Here is a 24,689-nt window from a genome sequence, read left to right on the forward strand (position 1 = left end):
CATTCTTGGGGCGCCTTTTAAATAAAACGCTCTAAAAAGGCTTAGGAAACCCGTACGGAAACGCTTATATACAAATTTTCTTGCTCGCTGCACTTGCAACATGTATAGACCATTAAAGTTTGCAAATTGGGATCCAAAAAATCTGGCATGTGCAAGGGCGGGGGAGATTTTTTGGCGGGCGAGAGGGGGGGCAAGCGATTTTGGCAGGCCGAAGCGGGGGGGCAAGTTTAATTTTGGTGAGCCGTTTGGAAAAACTTCTTGTGACATAGATTGTGCTAAATATATGACAGGAATTTGTTTGGTGACATAGATGTGTTGTCGCAAGTTTGTGTGAACTCCCTCTACTTAGAGGTATATATGTAAGTAGACTAAATATTATAGTACTACTAGTCATGCTAGTGCTACATGTACTATAATATCACTAGGCCAATTAGTTTATACCAGGCTTCCTCAAATAGATTTGTTGAAGCGCCACATGAAATAAAAGAAAACTGAAAAGCGCCACTCAATGGCTGCGAAGTCGCCGGGGGGAGCCAGAGGGGTGTGCCCCCCCCCCCTCTGAAGCTATCGATTTTTTGAAATTTGAGGTGCAAATGACGCCATTTGGTGCAACATTTTGTACTTTTTTAGCCTGTCTTTACAAGGATAACATGGGAATCGCATTGTTTATTTATTTATTTTTTAAATCTAAACGGCGCCGCGCGCCACTCGGGAAGCCACGGCGCGCCACATGTGGCTCGCGCGCCGCTATTTGCGGACCCCTGGTTTATACCTTCATGAGTGATCTTCTTCAGCTCTCAAAACAGAGTCATTTTATAAACCAATAATTCATTTTATTTTGTCATAATAAGTTCTTTGTTTTTGAAGGTAACTGTGCCCAGACATAAATTTGCAGAATATTTATCATGAATTCTACCAGTGAAATATTGATTGTACTATGCAGAAGAGGTTTCCATGGTTACCGGCATCCTTTGATACAAAAGTCATACAGGTGTCCAGGTATGTAACATAATTCTTTGTTTGTGTTGTAACTTTATGTATGCGATTTTCAGTTTTGTATTATTGTATTACAAAATAATAACAAATACAATCTTTTAAAAGTATTTGCTCATTTCAAAAATCAAAATATATAATTATTCATGTATTTTCTCATTATGCTCAGTTTACTGGGTGTGGTGTAGAATGAGTACATGTACATAAATGAAGTATCAGCATTGATTTATTCTTGAGAATTTCCCTTTAAAATACTGCATTTTATTCTTCAAACAGGTCACCGACTCTCCTCCTCCTCCTCATCTTCTGGAAATGCCTCATGGTCATCAAGATTTGTTAGCGGCCTTGAGAATTACAGCCGCAGTCTCAAGTGGGTGCCTATCCCTTTAAGTGTTGGCTTTGCATACATCTGCTACCAGCAGTATGGGCACATCAAAAAGCGGGAGAGGAGAAAAGCTTTAGGTGTAGCTAGTCCAGAGGACTATTTAGCTTCACAGCGCCAGGTAAGGTTTTAGTACTGTAGGATCAAAGCAATGGTGTGAGAATGTTGCAGTTGAAAGGGTGTGCTATTTTACTGGAGAAGTCTTGGTTTTGTATTTCCACACGATAGTCATGTGCATATTTTTTTGAGGGGCTTTGGGTGTGTGAGCGCGGCACCTAGGTTTCATTATCATTGAGGTATAGGACTTTTTATTTTTTCGGAGAAGAGCAGGTAAGGCAACTACTTGATTATATTTATACATGTTCATACTACATACTCTGAAAATTTTAGAAAATTCGCACGAGTCCGTTTTTTTTAAATCACATTTTTGTTCCTAAAATGGGGGTTATAAACCAATGGTCCTAAAATAAAACGGACTCGTGCGAATTTCCTCAAATTTTGCATATGATGTAGATTTAACATCTGGAATGTAATGCAAGTGATATCGTTGCTGCTCTTCTAAATTCATTTTTAAAATGTCCACCCCAGACCAAGGTGAGCCCCCTGGGGTAAAAGTAGGGGTGGCAAAGAAAGGGATGGAGAAGCGGCAAAAAGAATGATAAAAATAAATAGGCGTAAAAAAAAATAAAAAAGGTATTAAAAATTGGAACTACACATAAAATTCTTTTTTTAGGTTGCTAAACCACTTTTTTTTGCTTTTCACTTTTTCAAACCATCAAAAAAAATATTGGTTCATAGGCCTTGTCTTTTGAAAAGTGCTGGCGAGTGACAAATCACTCTCCTCAAAACTTGTCAGGTGAGCTGTAGGCGAGTGATTTTAATCACTTGCATTAGTATTACCCAGGGGCGTAAATCCATTTTTGAAAGTGGGGGACACAATGAAAATTATTAGTCATTGATACTTGGCGCGATAGCGCCAAGATTTGGCGCCAGCGACGCTGGGGTGTCTGGGGATGTGCCCCCTCAGAAGTAAGAAACTCTTGCAAAATGAAGACCTAATTGAAGCCATTTGGTGGACCATTTTGGCACTATTATTGTGTAAAATTTTAGCTTGAAACAGCTGAAAAATTGTGAAATGACGGCCTAATAAGCCATTCGTGGACTAAAACAGAAGCGAAAGCGACCACTTGTTTATGTATACGCAGGGGGTGTTGAAGTCATTTGGTGCATAAATTTTACACTGTTATCATAAAAAAAAAGGGACTTAATTCAATTTACAAAATTTTACTTGAGATTTGAGATTCAGAATTATTACTAAAGCATGCATGGATTGATGTTGAAGTCAGCATTGAGTTCGTCTTAAAACTGACTTTGGTGATAAAATGTGACGGGCCCTGCATATCGACGGGCCCGCAGTACAGGCTTTTGGGCCGAGGACCCGCCTTCAAGCAATGCCCAAAATAATCACAGGCCTATAATATATTATACTTACGATCGACCCGGCTGTGCGGATTTTTAGGTATGGGCAGTGATCATAGTGATGGGCCTACTCAATTACGTGCAATTTAACATTTTTTTTTCTTCTCTTTTTCTCTTTTTCTCCCTTTCTCTTCTCTTTTTCTCCTTTTCTCCCTTTCTCTTCTCTCCTTTCCTTTTTTTTTTTTGGGGGGTGGGGACCAAAAAGTGGGGGGGACATTTGATATTGTGTCCCCCCACTTTGAAAAGTGAGGGGATGTGTCCCCTGTCCCCCACCGATTTACGCCCTTGGTATTACCAGTGGCGTAGATTTTTTGACATGGGGGGTGGGGTTGGAAAAAATTCTTGAAATATAGTGAATCCGGGACCTTTTGGTGACAGAATAAGTTTATGGTACAAATGCGTGCGAAGCGAGTGAAAAAATTTTGCTATTTTGATGCTAAACTGCGGAAATATTGTGCAAAAGTGGAATAAATTTGCGTGTAGCGTGAAAAAATTTGGGCTTTGGGGGTAAAATGGCCAAATAAGAGGTTAATTTGGTCAGAAACCCACATACAGGCGTCAACATTGGGGGGATGATTGTATGGACCATCCTCCCTGGCAAAATATTGGGTGGATTTATCCCCCATCCCCCCGGGATCTACACCTATGAGTATAACATAGGCGAGTGATAAAAAGCTCTCCTCGGCTTCATTTTAGGCGAGTGATGGCAAGTGCGCTCTCACTCGCCTCAAAAGACAAGGCCTGGGTTCAACCTTTTTGGGCTGTTGATGAAGGGGTGGCAAAATTGATCTTTGATTGATCAGCCCGCGCAGTGGCGTATCTATGGGGGCAGGGGGCAACATACCCGAGCGCCACCCTTAGGGGGCGCCAAATTGACCAATACAGCATCGATTCTGCGCCCCTCCAAGATATGAAAGTCAAAATTTTTGCATTTCAGCAATGCGAGCCACTCAGTCGGTTGTGCTACAACACTGGCCTTTGGTGTCATGTGTGTGTGTACCGTCTTGCACATACATAGTGTGTTGTGAACATCGGGTACGTGTTCGACTAATATTTCCATCGTAATAATAAAACAACGCTTCCTGCGTTTTATTAAAAATCTCGAATTTTAGCAAAACTACAGCACCTCAAGTCTTGATTTTTGCAGGGTATGATAGTTTGCTAAAGTATATAACAATCGTGTAAAAACAGAATTTTGAAAAATATTGAGGGTGTCCTCAGCAAATGTTATAATATGGCTTTAATTTACTAGATTTTGTAAACTATCATCTAGCGACAGAGAAATGTGCATGTTTTTCACTTTTTTGTATACGATCTAGAACCTTGGGCTTATAGTAATTGATAACGATACCAGTACTGTATTGTACATTTGGCAAACATTCATTTCAGTTTTACCACAAGTTCTTCTTTGAGATGACCTTTGACTTTGGATGACCTGTTATGTATTTATTTAGTTAATTACTTAGTTACATAGCATATAGTTAGTTACATTATTGATTTGATTGATTGATTGATTGATTAATAAAATTATTTACTAACTCTTCCTTCTAGCATGGAAAAGACTAATGCAGTAGAACCTGACAAAATTGTCAGGGTCTCAGATTTCAGTTTGTGTTGAGGTGAGTTGGAGAGGTGCTCGACCTAGTGGTGTTTGAGCTAAAATATTGAGAAAAGTAAAGATGGGAAAGGAGATCCCAAGACTTGATTTAATGTGTGTAATATATCATGCCTCATGTAGAACCTTTTCCTGTTCCTGGAGGGTGGTGTGCGCATGAAACACTCCTCATAAGACCCAAATCAATATTCATATTTGTGACATGATCTGGTCCATGGGGGCCAAAAAGGAGGCATTTTTGACAATTGAGTTACTGTAATTATTACATTATACATATTTTACAATAGGCTATCATTCACTGAAAACAACAAAGGTCTAGCATACTTGGTTCTAAAGAGGCCGGTCGAGTGCAGATCCGTCGGAACACGCTTTTCAATACGGAATAAATGCTAACCTCATCGTGACATCATCCAAGCAGCAAAGTTCATTTCCCATTGTAAAAGCGTTATCCGACGGATCTGCAGTCGACTATTCTTACCCGTGTACATGCATATTTTCTCACATTAATGCAGTGTGCATGTTAAAGAATGTCACAGGCTATTCGAAAAGAGCAGGGGATCATCCTGGTACTGTTGACTGCACTTCAAAATACACTCATCTACACTAGGTTCTAGAGTTCTCCTCGTCTGGTTACAAATGTAGCGTTGAGGAGTATCAAAGCAGAAGCAGATAACCCCTAGATGACCTCGGGTTACCTTGACCCACTAACCAAACAAACTTGTTCTGTCTATGGCCAAGATGCACCCACCCACCAAGTATGAAGAGTGCACAACGCCGCGACCCCTAGTCTCTAAGAAAAACAGTTTTTACTAGTTTGACCTCAGATGACCCTGGATGACCTCGGGTGACATTGACCCACTAACCAATACAAACTTGTTCTGTCCAAGTTTCATGCCCATCCCAACGGGTTTTACTAGTAATTTGACCTCAGATGACCCCTGGTGACTCCGAAATGACCTTCCAAAAATTTGGGTCTAAATGTTGTCGATGCCCACCAAGTTTCATGCCCATACGACAGTGTTTATTAATTTGACATCAGATGACCTCGGATGACACCGAAATGACCTTCCGAAAATTTGGGCTCTAAATGTTGACTGTACCCATCAAGTTTCATGCCTATGCGACAGTTTTTAGTAATTTGACCTAAGATGACCCATGGGTTACCTTGAATGACCCCAAAATGACCTTCCAAAAATTTGACTCTAAATGTTGACTGTACCCACCAAGTTTTATGCCCACACAAGTTTTTAGTAATTTGAACTCGGATGACCCTTGTGTGATCTCGGATGTCCCTGAAATGACCTTCCAAAAATTGGCTCTAAATGCTGACTGTCCCACCAAGATTCATGCCCATACGACAGTTTTTGCTAATTTGACCTCAGATGACCTTGGGTGATCTTGACCCACTAATTAATACAAATTCGTTCTGTCTGGGGTCGAGATGCACCCACCCATTTGAGGAATGGGCAACCCTTTGTCTCTGAGAAAATATTAAGCAGTGTTATTAATTAGAGAGACTGGCCATGGCAATCTATGGGGAGAATACTCCAGGATGGGGTCCCTGGGGTAGTAATCCACTAACAAATGCCGGGAACAAATGCAAACTTGGCGGGCCGTTCGGAAATTTTACCCCGCCCCAGGGCTCCTAGTTATTGCACAGCCCCTAAATGTATAGGTTATGATAAACCATATATTCACTCTACTGTCTCTGATGAACAAAGCCCGGGGTACTCAAGTTTGATTTTGGTAGGGGTGTGCCCCTGAGAATTTGAAAGTGGACCCATAAATATACAAATTTTTCAAGAAATTTGGACCCATTAATATACCAAAAGTCAAAATTTTCGGCCAAATTCAACCCAAATTGTCTTGGTTTTTACAAATATCTAGATTGAGGCAAAATTGAGCTATTTTCCGAAAACATTGAGAAACTTTTAAAAAAAGGACCCATTCATATACCAAAATTGGCTTAGAAAAAGTGGTCATGACCAGTGGCGTAGCCAGGATTTTGGAACCGAGGGGGCATAACTTGTAAATGTACTGACGGAAATATTTTTTGCCGACGGAAGTTGTGATTTGTTTTTGGCATGATTTGAAAAAGTGAAGAGCCAAAAAAACAAAAAAAAAACGGTATTAGGCGGTACCAGCTTAAAAACACACAAATTTTATGTATAATTAAAAAATGTTCATAATTTTTGGCCCCCATATATGTGGGGCTTATGTTATCATCCAGATGGTTGTTTGTTTGTTCCCTTGTTTGTTTCTTTGTTTGTTTGTTTCTTTGTTTGTTTGTCAAGTTGTCCGGGCGGAAGCAAATTCATTAATCCACTCTCCAGCTTAAACGCTATCACCGATCTACTTCATTATTATGTTTTCAGGGTTATTAGGAGTTAAGAAAGCCTAATAATGATAATATTGGATAGCTTATTTGATGATACCATAACATATCGGATGAGTCATACAAATATCGAACTCGCCGTTGGCTTGTCCGATATTTTTATGACTCATCCGATATGTTATGGTATCATGCTCAGCCATCCAATATTATATCAAACTTGGTACGGAGGTAGGGTATGGTGGCCTCATGTGCTCGTTCTAGTGCACTTTTGTATTCCCATTGATCCTTGTTGTTTTTGCAGGTTTAGCACTTCTGTGGGCCTTGGAACTGGTATCGTATAATGGGGTAACTTTGGACACTTTTCAGAGTTTTTAAACCACTGCTTCCAAACAAAACCAATTATATTTCTAATTAACTCTTTTTTTATGACATTAGGGTTCGCTTCTATCCCTTGAAGTTGAAAAAGATTTTAAAATAATTTTGTAAGGGTGCCCTATAGGGTTAAAATACCAAAGTTGCCCCGCATTTGGGGCAACTGACACCAAATATGACTAAAAACAATATTGCTGTACGAAAATCAGTTGCTGTTTTTGTCCCCGGATCCACATCCAACGCTATCCAAGTTGGTGTACCGTGCTTTTTTCTTTCCTGTTGTTCATATTAGGTACGGGTATCCTCTTTTATCAATTACCGTAAAATGGGGTAACTTTGGGCACTTTTCAGAGTTTTTAAACCACTGCTTCCAAACAAAACCAATTATATTTCTAATTAACTCTTTTTTGTGACATTAGGGTTCCCTTCTACACCTTGAAGGGAAAAAGATTTTTTAATAATTTTGTGAGGGTGCCCTGCTTGTTAAAAATGACCTGACCAAAGTTACCCCGCCTTTGGGGCAACTTTGGTCACAGTATTAGGCCTACATTCCATGAAGGAAAAAAAAAAAGATCTTCGCTGAATATGGGCAAGTTGTTGTTTTTTCGTGACATTTGACACCTTGCAAAATTAATCAAACACACATCCTTGCTCACAAATATCGATTTTTATTTTTCTGAAAAAATGTAAAAAATGCTGATTTTTGGTCAAAAATCCCGCTTTTTTCGTAAATTTCAAGGAAATTACACATGAGCGACTATTATTTCTTAACATATTTCTTAACAAATTGACACCAAATATGACTAAAAATAATAGGCCCTATTGCTGTACGAAAATATGACCATTTAAAAAAATATATTTGACCGACCAAAGTTACCCCGCTGACCGAAGTAGCTCGAAGTTACCCCATTTTACGGTACCGGTATTGATCCTTGATGTGTTTTTTGTCCTCGTCCGTTGGATTCACCATTAGGCCCTAGGCCTACCCACTTTTTTTGGTCATTTTATACCAAAAGGCCGAAAATGGTACCCATAGGCCTATTTATAATTTATATTATAGCGGCACGTCCCCGGCCGTATGGTCATTTGTACTGACTCTAGTGCGGTCCCCCCCCCTCGAAACAAAGGTAGCCTTAAGATCCAGGCGGCCGCGATGATCGAGCCGGCAACTCGTGAAACCGCCCGGCCGTATGGCATTTTCCATATACTCGGTTAGTTTTGTGGGGTTCATTATCGAACCCCAACGGTTTTAGCTTGTATTTATATTATTTATCAACATGGCCTATTTGTTTGTGATATTTCAAGCGTTTTAAAATTTCTAAATAATCCCATTCAATTACACGGTTGACGATGAAAATTTACTGAATTTAGGGAATGCACGTCATACACCACCTGCCAAGATCTGAATTTCATTGATGATTCTTACGATCGATGATGCAAATCACTGAATGGGCCTTTAAAATTTTTGGCCATCAAATTTCAAAAATTGGGAGTTCAAACGCGAGACATAGACAATCGACAATTGAGGCAATTGCCGTAGAAATATGCCAAGATAAAGGGCTTGGATCTGGAACTTGCATAAATCATGATAACACAGTTGATATAATTATGAATATTCATCAAGTTAGAGTTTAGCGTAAAAAGTTTACCAATGAAATCACTCACTGAAGTCACCCCATTGATATATTATTCATAAGTTACCATGCGCACTGAGAATATTACACGAACTGCACGTTAATTTTCCAAAAGGACTCGTGGTCTCCAATACCGTATAGTTGATGGGTCTTTTTCTCTGGGGTTGAGCGTATCGATGTGAATATATATACCTTATACACCTTGGATGTGGGAGACAATATTCCGCAAATCTCATTTGAAATGACCGAACCAAATAACGATGAAAGATGTATGTCGTATAATTATAAATAAAAATCCCACAAATATACGGCTTCGTTTTCATTTTGTAAAAAGAAGGTTTCATGCATATGGATGCAGAGGGATGATTGAATACGTATAGGCCTAGGCCTACTTGTGCAGCTTGTGCAAGCAAGTATGGTATAGGCGCGTAACAAATACAGTTCCAGGGAAACAGTTCTGGGGAAAACTAGTATTTCGACTGACACGGATAGACGTATTTTAAATTAAGCTGGATGCATCAAATCACACACCCCAGGGTCTGTGATCAAACGTGCATTCAAAAAAAGTTCAAGGCATTTAACAAACTTGAACATATGTTTTTCCAACAAAATTGTAGTATTTTTCAATTTTGCCCCATATGCACTGACAAAACGGTTGAGTGACGTTTGTGCCTATAAGTTATCACATAATGAAAAACGACGACCGGGAAATAGATAGACACTTTTAAGTATCTATCTATTTCCCGGTTAGGCCTATAACTTAAAAGTTATGGGGAACTTGATTCATTGTTTCTTTGTGTTATAACTGAAGCACCCTGGAATACTACATCGTATACATTTTAAATGGGCATACATATTTTGAGCTCCATTTATTTCCTTAATATCATAGGCCTATATTAGAATTATGTGGTTGAGGCTTAGGCCTAAGGTTATGCGATTTAGGGTTATCTACTAGAATTTTGGATTAGGGTCACCGTGTAGGTAGGACTATAGGGATTTAACTTTTAAGATTTAAAAGAATGGAATGTCTTACCTTGTGAATGAACGACCAATGCACAAGTCAAATAGACTACAGTAGGGCCTACATTAAGGAATCGGATAGCAACGTTTGCACAGTAGGCCTATTTTCATGGGGGGGGGGAGCTCAGCACATTAGACACCAAAATGCATTCTGCTGAATACAAATTACGGTATGTCCTTTCTGATATCAAATAATTTTGATTTTCTGAAATTTGCAATATAGGGGCCTAATGTTAAAAATTGAGATTTGTATATTTTTGATATTTTCTCGAAGTAAACTTTATAAATCTAATGATATCATTATGTATACTTAAAGTGCATGTAGGTGGGAGGAAAAGCCGTCCATCATTTGAAAATTTTGACCTTTCGTACTTTTTCCGAAAAGACTTTTATAGGTCTTTTTGGGAAAATGTATGGGAGGCTCAAGCAAAGTTGCCTAAACAATTTGCAAATTAATTACGCGGCAAAGTTGCCGAAAACTTTTCATAAAGATGCATATATGGCGCAAAGTTACTCAAGGTTAATGCAAAGTTGCACAAAATTGCAAACAGTTTAGCAAAGTCGATTGACAACTTAACGCAATTCAGCACAATATTGAGAAATTTTTGTCAGTTTGGACAACTTTGGGCAATTTCCCCTGTGACATGGGCCCCCGGCGGCATGGGGCTCGGATTTGGAGTAACGGTTACGACCAAGTTAACCAAAGGGTCTTGTCGATATCGCGCAACACTAACTTTCTAGACAAAATGAACAGAATGGGCGTTTTCGCCGGTTATCACTCGTGAAATCTAAATTTGTTGTGTGAAATGTTATCAGTGTTGAAATGTATTCCAGTCTATGGTAAATAGAACAAGATCAGATAAATGCATTAAATGTGGTCTGATAAATAACAGAATACCAATACATCCACCATGTTCAGGACTGTGAGGACAAGGTCATTAGTGACATTACAACAAGCCAGCAGAAGCGTAAGCGCAAGCATGACAAGGCCTTGATCTCTACACACATCGAACTTGAAAGCCGAGTGAGAAAATGGGAATGGAAGCACTGTTTATTCTTGGGCAGTTCCCATTTTTGTTGAGTGTATTCATCCTTCTAGAAGTATGGTATTTTATCTACACCAATCTGTGCCCATTTTTAAATCGAATACCGTATTTTGAGCAACTCAATCCTTGTAAAGCTTGCCTACGAATTGGCTTTCATCTCTTGCCACTAGCGAAGTTCCTAGCGTTACCGGACGATGAACAAACACTAAATGAAGGCGAAGTGTACGCGAGAGCAGCTGGGGAAGAATCGGCTGAAGAACTCGACTCCAGTGATGATGAGGAGGATTATGTTGATGATTCTAAAACACTACCATTACTTGGGTTACGTCATGTGGGAATCAAAACACTTGACGATCCAACTAAACAGGTAAATTGAATTGGGTTGCAAAATTTTGATCCTCAAAAGGCTCAATCCAAATATTACATTACAACCACCTACAATGTACACTCCAGTCTAATAGTACAGACACAAGCCAATCCTACCTAAAAGTGGGCAGCCTTATTTCTATCTAGATCTGCTGCGCATTCAAATTGCATTGCATTGCATCGTAAGTTCATTTGTGTCCATGCTAATTATGTTTACACAACATGAACTTGCATGTTTTCAAGCAAATTTACTGGGAGCGATAATAGGTGATCAAAAGCGATCGGACTGTTACAATTTAAGTACAGATCGCATTCAGCTTACTTCATATGAGATGATCAGTGTTCGAATTAAGGAAAAATAAATGGTTGTCCCACGGACAACCAGGTTTAATACAATTTCTGGTTTTCCGTCTAAGTTTTTGGTTGTCTGTATCATGTACATAAGTCTGCTTTGGCTACAGATTTATGGTTGTCCGGCGGACAACCGAATCAGTATTTTTGGTTGTCCGGCGACTTTTTTAGTTGTCCCGGGCGAACGGACAACCAAAATTTCGAACGCTGGAGATGATCTTTGAAAAAATATGGCATAATTTGTCATGGTGCTTGCGGAATGCCATGCAGTAAAATACTAAATTGTGCGGCAATTCATGATAGACAAACTAAAAATCAGTGTGTCGTTCGTATCCTCAGCTGTCAATGTCTATACATGTAGAGGTTATCCGTGTTCTATAAGCTGCATATCCTACCAGCGACTCCTATACCTTGTTTAGGACTTTCAAAAGAAGTACCTGCATGTGCAACCATGACTATTTCAAAATAGCCCGCCAAAGTTCCAGGTAACTCCGAGGTCGTGTATTGAATTAGTTTGAATGAGGAATACTACGGGAACCAGTGCCTTTTGTTAGAAGTCACACATGAGTAAAGTGGATAACCTCTATCCACTCACTACGTCCTCACAAAAGTGTTGATAACGTAATGTGTTATGGCAAATTGCAATAAGTACTAATGAAATAATGAGTAGGGCTGGTTTCTTCTTCGTCTTACGTAACAGTATTGTTCTCCAAAAACACCTGGTTGCTCTACCCATGGAAGAAAGAGATGAGAAGGAACCACAACGACTTCGATCGCCAAGTTTTAATCCACGTATCTATTGACGCATGAAAAGAAAAAGCTATCAATGGTACTTCCTTTCATGTACATGTATGATCCATTTACTGCGATCGATGCTTGGCGAAATCATTACTGGAAAAAATTTATAACAAACCCATCCACGAACAAACAAACGCTACCCAGAAGTAAGATTATGGAATTTCACTGATGCTCTGAACATGTATAGTAGCTTTGTTTTGGGATCTACAGTCAAACTGTTTTCTTGATCGTGTTGTGTAGAAAATGTCCTATAAAACATCGAAAAGGTAATCAAAATCGGCCGTTTTTTTGCTGAGTTGAATTCATCTTTAGCAAATAAGGTAAGATTTTGGTGACTTTTTCGATGAAAAATAGATGTAAAATGTTCTTAAATAATGCACAATGTTCAGGTTGAGTCCGGTACATAAAAACTGTTTAATTTAATAGTTTATATGTGTATAATCGTAACTAGCTAACTTCGTTTCAGTGCCAAAGACTGCCAACTCTGAGAAAAAAGTCATCAAAGTTTGGAAAAATTGGGCAAAATGGAAGAAAAAGATGTAGGCCATCAATGACCGATGATCACGTCACCAGAGAAAATCCTATAGGGTGCTTGCACGGAAGGTCATTAGTTCAAATCATCCTTCACACACGCTCCAGAAGACATGCAAATACATGGAATACAATACCAATCACCTATTTAACGCGGGGTATTGATCAAAGTAAATCCTCATGAATAACAATGTCAACTAGATATATTGCATCCTTAGTAAGGCTGCGAAGTCTAGCCGTGACCTTGAAATGACATCTGATGACCTTGAAATGACCTTCACCACATTTTGCATCATATCCACATAACATATACTAATTTTCATTCAAATTGAATAAACTTTGTAATTTGACCCCTTTAGTTGACCTCTGGTGACCTTGAAATGACCTCCAATATATTTTGAATCATATCAAGATCACATATACTAATTTTCATCTGAATTGGACAAATATTAGAATTTGACCCCTTTTGACCTTTCGTTGACCTCTGGTGACCTTGAAATGACCTCCAATATATTTTGAATCATATCAAGATCACATATACTAATTTTCATTTAAATTGGACAAACTTTAGAATTTTACCCCTTTTGACCCCAAAACAGACCCCTCCTCCATGTTTAAGCCAAATCTGATTACAATCGTATATGAACATAATGCTAGAACCCTTTTGGCATTATTCTGATGATCACAGCACGTAATATGCAGAAAATATTGAATTTTAAAGTGATTTTCAGTAATCAACCATTTTTGTCCCCTGTTTGACCTTGAACTCAAAATCTGTGAGGACCCCATAGACACCAACTAATGTCAATGCATATGTGTCAGTCGCATCTCTGTACCATAGAATCTGTAGGAAAAGAAGCATTTTGAAGGTATTTGGTTATGTGCGGAAATACCCCTTAATGACCTTTGACCCCAAATCTGTGAGGACCCCATAGGCCCGGCTATAGCCAAGGTAAATGTCCAAATCTCGATACTCTACCATGTAATCTGTAGGAGAAGAAGCATTTTTGGTAAAAATCACATTTTTAGCCAAAATTACTAATGCGTGACGCTTGACCCCAAATGGGTCATGTCAAATGTAAAGGCTGGGGTAGTAGAGCTTGTGCGCAAGTTTGGTCATAATCGGTCAAATAATGAAGGAGCTAGAGCAAATTATATCAAATGTTGACAGAAAGAAGAAGAAGAAGAAGAAGAACTAGTGGCAAATGGTGGTCATAGACCACAAACCTAGCTGGGCGCGTTGGTGTTGTGGAGGTATCTGACCTCTGCAAAATGTCCCAAAAATGTTCCCCTGGTAATGAGGTTTGTTGTCACCGAGTTTGAGTTCCATACTCCTTACAGATGTCGAGAAAAAGCAATTTTAAGATTTGACCCCAGATGACCTTTGACCTGACCCCTGCAATATGTTCCAAAAATGTTCCCCTGGTCATCAAATTTGTTGTCACCGAGTTTGAGTCCTGCACCTTACAGATGTCCAGAAAATACATTTCAAAGATTTGACCTCTGCATGACCTTTGACCTGACCCCTGCAAATGTTCCCTGGTTATGAGATTTATTGTCACTGAGTTTGAACCCCATACACCTTACAGATATCCAGAAAATAAAATTATAAGATTTGACCTCTGCATGACCTTTGACCTAACCCCTGCAAATGTTCCCCTGGTTATGAGATTTATTGACACTGAGTTTGAGCCCCATACACCTTACAGATATCCAGAAAATAAAATTATAAGATTTGACCCCAGATGATCTTTGACCTGACCCCTGCAAAGTGTTCCAACTAATTCCCCTGGTCATTAAGTTTGTTGTCACCAAGTTTGAGCCACATACCACTTACAGATGTCCAGATAATGCAATTGTAAGATTTCACCCCTTTAATGACCTTTGACCCCAATTCTGTATGCAAGTTTTAGGCGTGTGGTATAGCCGATGCATATATGCAAATGACATCATTGTACTATATAATATGTGGCGGAAGAAGCATTTTGAAGGTATTTGGTTAAATACAGGAAATGCCCCCTTAATGACCATTTACCCCAATTTTGTTTAGACCCTACGGGCACTGGATATAGCCGATACATATGTGCAAGTGATGTAATTGTAGGGTGTAACCTGTAGGAGGAGAAGCATTTTAAAGTTATTGCCAGAAAGAAAGAAGAAAGATCGGATAGCAAAACAATACCTAGCTCGGGGGGTTGTAAACCCCCCAGCTAGGTAAGAAGAAGAACTAGTGGCAAATGGTGGTCATAGACCACAAACCTAGCTGGGGCATGTTGGTGTTTTGGAGGTATCTGACCCCTGCAAAATGTTCCAAAAATGTTCCCTGGTCATGAGGTTTGTTGTCACCGAGTTTGAGTCCCATACGACTTGCAGATGCCCAGAAAGTTAAATTTTACGATTTTACCCAGATGACCTTTGACCTGACCCCTGTACAGCATTCCAAAGTGTTCCCCTGGTCAGTAAATTTGTTATCACAGAGTTTGAGCCCGCACCCTTACAGATGTCCAGAAAATGCATTTCTAAAATTTGACCTCTGCATGACCTTTGACCTGACCCCTTCAAACTGTTCCCATGTTCATGAGATTTGTTGTCACTGAGTTTGAGCCCCATACCCCATACAGATATCCAGAAAATGAAATTATATGATTTGACCCCAGTTAACCTTTGACATGACCCCTGCAAAGTGTTCAAAAATATTCCCCTGGTCATTAAGTTTGTTGTCACAGAGTTAGAGCACTGTACCCCTTACAGATGTCCAGAAAATGCATTTCTAAAATTTGACCTCTGCATGACCTTTGACCTGACCCCTGTAAAATGTTCCCCAGGTAATGAGATTTGTTGTCACTGAGTGTGAGCCCCACACCCCTTACAGATATCGAGATAAGGCAAAATAGATTTTACCCCTTAATGACCTTTGACCCCAATTCTGTGTGCAAGGTATGGGCATTGGGTAAAGCCGATGCACATGTGTAAGTGACGTCATTGTGCTATGTAATATGTGGCAGAAGAAGCATTTTGAAGGTATTTGATTATATACCGGTAATGCCCCCTTAATGACCTTTGACCCCAATTCTGTTTGCACCCTATGGGTATTGGATATAGCCGATACATATGTGCAAGTTACGTAATTGTAGGGTGTAACATGTAGGAGGAGAAGCATTTTGAAATTAATTGCCAGAAAGAAAGAAAGAAAGAAAGAAGAAAGATCCGATAAAAAGTACCTAGCTCGGGGTTGGAAACCCCCAGCTAGGTAAAGAAACTACTGGGATTCAAGAGTCTAGCCGCCGCTCGGCTAGACTAACTAAATGTCGGTAAAGGAGTGGACAAAGTGAATGCGTTCGTTGTGGTTCCTTCTTATCTCTTTCTTCCATGCTCTACCTATGGCGATCTAGCTGAAATACAGCAAGATAATGTAAGATAGTAAATGTAAACCTGTATTTTAGCTAGAGTATCTCGAGCTAACCTACTACATTTTTTTTTGTACAACAAGCAGTGTTCGAAATAAGCACTTATCGTCTTGTCCTCTTGTCCAAAAATCACTGGGGACAACCATATTGAGCTAAGTACTTATCCCCTGGACAACCACTATTTGGATTCTTTGCACTCAAAAACATGACATATATTTTGGGGATAACCAACATGTTTTGAGGACAAGCAGATAGAATTCATGCTTTAGTTGTCCTCGGGATAACCTCCATATTTTCCTTATTTCGGACACTGACAACAAGCATGGGTTTATTGATTTGAGCTGTTGAATCCCGGGTGTTGAATAGAAGTACCATTGGCAACATAACATGTAGGCTCAGAAATCCGACGCAAAATTCTCATAAAACATCAACCAGGCAAATCCGTACATGGATTCACCTAAAATTGCATTGAAAGCTAAATAGAAAGAAAAAAAGATGTACCAGTACCAAGTTTAATGACTCCCAGTTTGACTATTTATACTTCATTTTTTTAAAGCAACAACTGAACCCCTAAAATGGTGACTTATGGTATAAATAATCATTAATAATTTGAACAATAATACTGATTTGAGTTGAGAGGGCATTTTAACAGAACAAACAGCCATTGTGTGCTGATTTTTCATTCGCTAAACCGGCAGACTTGGATATCTAAATCGGATCGATAGAGGGTTTTTCAATCATTGTTCAGCGGGAGCTGGAGGCGAATCCAGGATTCTCATAAAAATTCTCAGATTGTGAGAATCCAAATGGATTCGCCTGCACTGCCACGGATTTCTAGGCCTGTGATAATGACTGAAGACCCGGAGTGAAGAGTTAGTTTTGAATTGCCTGCAATGCAGTCATGCAATGAATCAAATGGTATTCGGACACCTTGTCAAGTCAACGTACATTAATATTCATGCATTGATCAAGTGAAGTCCAGTCAAACAAAATAATGGGTATTTTTCGTCTTGGCTTTGACTCAAACATTTAAGATGCCTTGAGTCACTTCAGAGTGGTAACTGATGACATTCATTTGCATACACTGACATTTTAATGCAAGTTGATTGTTTTTTAAAACAAGACCTTATTATATTTATAAGAGAATACACATGATTATGCATTCCATACAAAATGAAATGATAACCGGTAATTGTAAATTTACGTACTACAGCATCAACAACATAAACTCAATAACATGGATCTTAAGGGGGCACTACACCCATGTGGTAAATTTGTGACTATTTTTCCATTTTTCTCAAAAAATAATTACACACTGGTAACAAAAGTTATGTATATTATTGGGGCAAGGTATCCAATTACTACACTGGAATTTCAGTGACCCAAGACAAGCGGTTCAGTATATATGATAGGAAATGAGGTACATCCTAGCGGTACCTTATTTCTGATCATATATAACAAACCGCTTGTCTTGGGTCACTGAAATTCCAGTGTAGTAATTGGATTCCTTGCCCATATACATAACTTTTGTTACCACTGTGTTATTAGTTTTTGAGAAAAGTGCAAAAATAGACACAAATTTATCGAGGGGTGTAGTACCCCCTTAATTACATACGCCTACACACAGTTGCAACAGTTGTTTGAAATTGAATGTTCTTTTAAAAATATTTTTAGGTGTTGCAAACCAGAGTTTGCCAGTTTGAATCTCACTTCAGCCATATTTTCCTTACTCCCCCTTCTTCATTTAATATTAATACCTGGTCAGTTTCTATATGTATAAAGTTACTTTTAATGCCTGCATATTATGTTCAGCAACATAGACTCTACTAATTAATATTATCCAGTGTTAAATTAATTCACACATCCTGTTCATTGTTTTGTCCACCCATATTGATTGTTAAACTGCATACCTTCGAGTCCAAGCAGCCTGTGCCAAAACAAACACAAAATTCACAATTGTTTTTTTATGATGAGAAATATCTTGTTTGTTTTGTTTCTTTGGACGAAAAAACCTTGCCATTTGATTTCTAATTCAATTCCCCCTATCTTGTTATATTGGAGGAAGTTTAATCAGATAATTTACAAATTTCAAAAATTTTGCATTGTCATTTAATATAAATTGGGCACAGAATTGAACTTGCATAAAGCAGTAAGCCTTTGATTGTTATGCATGTTCATTTTTGGCTAAATTTTGTGTGTAGAAAATCTGTTTGACTTATTCTGTGCCTGATAATGACAATGCAAAATTTTTGAAACTTGTAACCAGATTTCACTAAATCTCACTGTTAAAACCACTGCTCGTGCATACATTTCACATGACTTGATGATGCAATCAGCCTTACATGTAGTCATATACAGTCCAGGTACATGCGCATATTTGGGGGGGCTTTGGGGCGCCAGCCCCGGGTAAAAGCAGGCGGCCATAGACTATGCCATAGTCGAATTTTATTAAAAATATGTTATTATTAGTCATGATGAACCCATTTTGTTGAACTCAAAATTTTACTGATGTTTATTAAAATTAAAGTATTCAATAGTAAAATAGTCATAAAGAGTTAAATATATCAGATGATTAGTGACAATAAAAGTAATTGAATGCAACATTATCTTGCATAATTATAATGGCTCACTTTAATACTGAACAATTCTGATTTTGGAATCTACCAGTTTATTGCAGAAAATCCGACTATGGACTTTGAATTTTAAGCAGAACTTTACCCCGGTCCCCGGGACTTTGCTCTCTAAAAACACACTGTCAAGCATACTTGTTTATCAGTCCATTAACCACAAGTACTAAGCATGGTATAGTACAAGACGCGCTAGATGTTTGATGAGAGATTAACTTTCGCGTCAACACAAAAGCACCGCAAACCACAGATAGTTGTGTACGGTGTAGTTAATGGTATTATGGCGACCGAGAAAAAAATTGGGTCAACCTTTTCGGGCTGTTGAGGAGGGGCGGCAAAATTGAATTTTCATCAGCCCCCCGGGGTTGGGGCGGCCACGGTACGCCACTGAGGTATCATTTTTGGGCCTAATCAGTCACAAACAACTCTGAAGGAGCTGTGCGTGAAAATAGCCAACCCTGTTAAATCCAGTAGTCAACAAAGAAGTACCTATAGTTATTTTAGGGGGAAAAAAGAGAGAGTGTATTTTACACCTTGAGAAGAATCAAATGGGAAGCTTCAAGCTTAGGCCAAAAAAAAATTGTTTGTTTGTCCACGTCCGACCGACTTTGTACTCTGGTCCCGACCGTGTCTTTTTTTATATTTTTAATTTGCGTTGAATGTGCTAGTAAAACAGTGGTTAGTATAAATTTAAAGAAAGAAAATGTAAAGAAAATGAACAGTATAACATGCAGAACCATCTCAAGAGTTAAACCAGTTAAGTGCTGTGTGTTTTGACTTCAAATTGTCAGTTTCAAGTGCAATATCTGTAAAAAAAAAAAAATCTGACCTACCGACCCAACTGTTTCATAAGCCTCTATGGACAAACAAACCTTTTTTTGGGGGGCCTTAACAAAAAAAAGCTCTTAAAGGGTAAAAATTATAACTGGCTCTGGTCACCATGTAGTTAATTTTACCCTCTTTTTTGTAGTCTTGCTCTAGATAAACTTGATTTTTCCATGTCAGGATCAAATTAAAACAAAATTAAAAGAGTTCAAATTTTGTGATTGTCAGATTGTGGGATGATTCTATTATGTTTACATTTTGAGGTTATTTGAAAACACAAAGTGCGGAAGTACACAACACAGACAGAATTTTGATAACACATTTGATAAAACTATTATAGATTGTAGATAACAACAGATGCTTAATCAGTTTTTTAAACAAAACAAATCAATATACAAACATACAATCATGTATTCAATGAGATCATGCTTGGCATACGTGGATGGTATCTTCCAAAAATCGATACAAAAAAATAAAAAGTAACGTAGATGATATTAAAATCAATATGTTTTGTGTCGTCATCAAAATGGTAATGAAGCTACTGGCACCAACTAGGTTTTTAAAAAATGATGTGATTGGTAATAAATTAATAAATCCAGGGCTATACATTGTATATTTTTACAGAAGAGCTGATTTTTCCATTCCTTTATTTCCTAAATTTTTTTATAATTCCTTAATTTGACATGTTTTTAAATGGGTAAAAGGTTTTTTTCCAAAAGTGCTTATTTTTTCCATACCAAAAATATGGGAAATTAAGTTTATATACCGCATTCGGTCCATCTACAAAGTATAAGTGCCCACCCAGTGACGTAACCAAGCAAACTGTAATATCATTAATCACCCAAATCTGGATTATGGTCTGAAACATATGGCCCACTGATGTTGATGAATCATGTATATTTTTGGCCATTATTATGCAATTGTGCAAAACACAAGCACCCACCCAAAATGACTTGGTTAAGCGCCCTGGGCGGTTAATGGATACAGTACATTTAATTGTATCCCTGTAATAATCATGTCACCATGACTGTGTATTTGACGTCAGTGTGCAAACAATAGCAATGATATTGCAGTTTGCAGTTGACAATGATGTCAAGGGTATGATTATTTCAAAGGCAGCAATTTGCAAACAGGTTTTATGTTTTAGATTGAAAAACTCTTGACAAATATGCCCGGGGGTTAGTTACTCAAGTTTAGTTAGGGTAGGGATATGCCGCTGAGAATTTGCAAGTGGACCCATCAACATATCAATTATCCAAGAAATTTATACCCATTAATATGCCAAAATTTTGGCCAAATTTAAACCAAATTGTTAAAATTTTTACAACTTTTGCTCCAAATTTTGGGGAAATTTGATAAAATTTTGAAAAAAGTACCCATCTATATATCAAAATAGGCTGAGAAAAAGGGGCCATTAATATACCAGAAGGTTGAAAATGCTACACATGTTTGCGTCATGTCCTCATATGTTCATTTGTAGTGAGAATTGTACGCTAACTATGTGCAGCAACAGGATCTTTACTCAACAGTACTCTTTTTTTTCAGTTGTGCTTGTGACATGTTTATAGTTGATGTATTTGCTGAAGGATTAATGAACTGTTATATACATCTTTCTTAATTTCATTTGATTTGCAGGTCAACTTTTACAAATACCTACCTCTACGAATGACATCTCGAGTCTGGGGTAAAGTCAATGATGTCAATGTACCTACGCCTTTACGCGGACCAATGTTTCGTCTCTACTCTTGGTTGTTTGATTGTAATCTCTCAGAAGCACTTATTGAAGATTTAAGCTACTATCAGAATTTAGGGCAATTTTTTAGGCGAGAAATCAAGCCAGATGTCAGGCCAGTCAGTCCACATCATTCAATTGTAAGTATACATTGTCACTAATATACTTGATTAGGGCACTCAACAAATTTTAATTTGAAGCTAGACTATTATCTTTTATATGAGTATTTTCACATTGCCTAATTTGATCTTCTGTTTTAACATCTAACTTGGTTATTCATGAAAATATTAGGACTGATCCAAATGTATATAAAATTCATTGTGGGCAGATTTCCCCATATAGTCACATAGTGCATGTTTTCTACCTCGGGCCTTGCCGACTACTTTAAAGGCGAGTGGTCAATCACTCGCTAGCACGATGCTAGGCGAGTGGTTGAAGTACTCTTTATTATTATAATGTAGTGGTCAAACCACTCTCTAGGTCTGAGATCATTGATACCAATATGTAACATGTGTGCACTGTTGACACCTTGCACCCTCTCTTTCGTTTATAGGAATTAATGCTAATTTATTACGATAAATCAAAATACATTGAAAGGCTGAAACTTCGTAAATTTGATTTAATGTTGGATGATTCGCAGCAAGCGATATTTAGTGTCTATGGCGAGTGAAAACAGAAGATCACTAAAAATTGAGTTTGGGCAAGGCCGGCAAGCAGTGGCGAGCGAGAGCGATCGCTCGCCTCAAACGGCAAGGCCTCACATTGATGCCCATGAACAAAACATTCTTTACCATATTACAAGTTTTTAGTTAAATTGCTCTAACGGTGTGGATTCTTGGAAGCAAAAAAAAAGTATCACATTGGCCCATAAGTTGTGGGTGGTGTTCCACCAAGCTAACATGTTTTTGTTTATACTGCCTAAACAAAATGCTTCAAGCCTAAAATGTCACTGGAGTTCTGCGAAAAATATGAGATTTCATAATTGGTACAAAAATCTACCTTTTGATGGGGATAGGGTTTAAGTGGAGGGATGAGGCATTGATGCTGTCAGTTGGGTCACTCATCTTTAAAACATGCATATTATAAGTACTCTCAAAACTGAATACATGATATAGCCACATATTCTTATAATGAATGCATGTTTATTTCTTTACAGGTCAGTCCATGTGATGGGCGTATACTGCATTTTGGCAAAGTAGAAAACAGTCTACTTGAGCAAGTAAAAGGAGTCACATATTCATTGAAGACATTTCTGGGACCAAATACATGGAATAGTGACCACCATACAAAAAGAAGTATTAAAGAGGTAATAAAATGGGCTGAAGGGTGTCTCTTCCTTTTGTATTGATGATATTTAAATAGACGGTTTGCGATGCTGAGATGATCTTGTTTAAAGATCACAGCAAATATCTAGGTTCAATGTACAGTTGTTGCTACATGTACTGTGATTTATGTCACTCCCAAAGTGAGGTGGTTCAATGGTAGCAATTTGATGACACTGGACATGATAGCAACTTCTGAATAGATATACATATGAATCACGTTCTTGATAGAGGCAAAGATTAAAAAATCCAGATAATGCATAATTTGGATTGGTTTTGAATATGTATCACCCGCACACATTTTTTAAAGAGACTGCAATGTAAAGTCTTCCTTTGACCTGCTAATTTGTCATTTTACTCTATTTTGACAATTTTTACAATAATTTGCCAAACAGAAGATGCACAGGGCACTTTAGTTGAATTTGTGCCTGGTAGATTGAGCTGGTCATCCTGGTAAGAGCCTAAATATTTTCAGGGATGTAAATCTCCAGAAAATTTCCTTATTTCAGGAAATTTTGCTTGGATCTTATCTGGGAAATATATGTTTTCAGGAAATGTTAAAGCAGTTTCAGGAAATTCAGTGAGCTTGTTTTCATCCCTGTATTCTAGGAACCAAAGAATAAGCCCTTTCGCAGTCTCATAATCAAAGTGCATTGTAGGTAATATGTTAGACCAGATAAAGGGAGATAAACACAGAGGACTCGTCACAGTATTTCAAATGAGGGTGAACTTTGTACTTTGTAAAAAGTAAACACATCCTACATGTGTTTTGCATATTTTTTTGGTCATGGATGTACTTTGAACATGTGCATAAGACAAAGTATTGGTGAGCTGGCTAGAAATGTTCGAAAGTAAAATCATGGGGAATCCCTTTCAGGCGTGGTGCCTCACATACACACATCAATGGAGGAGACTGGGTTGTTTATCTCTCAAAGAGACGCAAATGTTGATACGCAGATGATGTGCAGTCCAAGATTTATGAAACTGAAAAAGGCCATATAGTCAATTATTAATGTACTAATTTTTTTATTTTTGCAGATTGCTGATGAAGATTACCATAAATCCCTTGGTGTGAAGCCAGATAATTGTTTATATCACTGTGTCATATACCTAGCTCCGGGAGATTACCATAGATTCCATTCGCCAGTCAACTGGAATATACAGTACAGACGCCACTTTCCAGGTATGTATATATGTCAACAATACTATCTGTATAGAAGGTCTCTGTTATTATGTATACATGTTTGTTGCACTTGGGAAGGAGTGCTGGGTGATGCAGATTGGTTTGGACCAGTTGAGTAGAATTTATTGGTGTGACAAACGTGACATTGTAGAGTGGCCATTAACCATGAGGTGTAAATGTAAGTAACACTGTATTTTCAGCAGGAGAACCATCTACTGTATAACTGGTAATTTTTGCGGGTTTTATTTTTGCGATTTAGAGCTCCATCCGCGAAAATAACACCTCGAATATATGCAATAATGTATTACAAGTATAGGGAAGGACAAGTTTGGTAATCGCGAAAATATGTCTCGCACTCTAAATCGCAAAAATAACTGAACGCGAAAATTACCACTTATACAGTAACCAACTGTGGCACATACTGTAAAATAAATTCCAATAGTTGCGGTATGCAATGCAATGCAACCCTTATTTTGAGGTTCAGTAGAAATGTGTTGGCTGTTAGTAGATTGGATTGTGGGTTCACTGGTATTGCTTGGGGAAACAAATCGTTATTCTGATGGACTGTTATTCAGAAGGGTAGTTAGCCTGAAGGTTCAACTAAGTTTGTTATTCTGAAGGGTCAATACTCTGATATTTGGAGTAACAAACCTTGTTATAAATTTGGAGTA

The 24,689-nt window shown here is 38.2% G+C and overlaps 1 protein-coding gene across 2 annotated transcripts in view; it reads left to right on the forward strand.

Annotated features, from left to right (window-relative positions):
* LOC140155928 (phosphatidylserine decarboxylase proenzyme, mitochondrial-like) overlaps positions 1–24,689 on the forward strand; it is a 30,155-nt gene that overhangs the window by 2,771 nt on the left and 2,695 nt on the right. The window contains exons 2-6 of one of the 2 annotated variants that reach the window (XM_072178948.1): positions 868–999; positions 1,270–1,496; positions 21,417–21,653; positions 22,670–22,819; positions 23,874–24,018. In XM_072178948.1, the coding sequence (XP_072035049.1) occupies positions 906–999; positions 1,270–1,496; positions 21,417–21,653; positions 22,670–22,819; positions 23,874–24,018 (853 nt within the window). In that variant the 5' untranslated portion in view covers positions 868–905. Of the gene's footprint in view, positions 1–867; positions 1,000–1,269; positions 1,497–10,568; positions 11,244–21,416; positions 21,654–22,669; positions 22,820–23,873; positions 24,019–24,689 lie in introns of those variants that run through there. The other variant, XM_072178947.1, reaches the window with a different exon arrangement.

This window comes from Amphiura filiformis, chromosome 6, assembly GCF_039555335.1.
Source record: "Amphiura filiformis chromosome 6, Afil_fr2py, whole genome shotgun sequence".
NCBI classification, from domain to species: Eukaryota; Metazoa; Echinodermata; class Ophiuroidea; order Amphilepidida; family Amphiuridae; genus Amphiura; species Amphiura filiformis.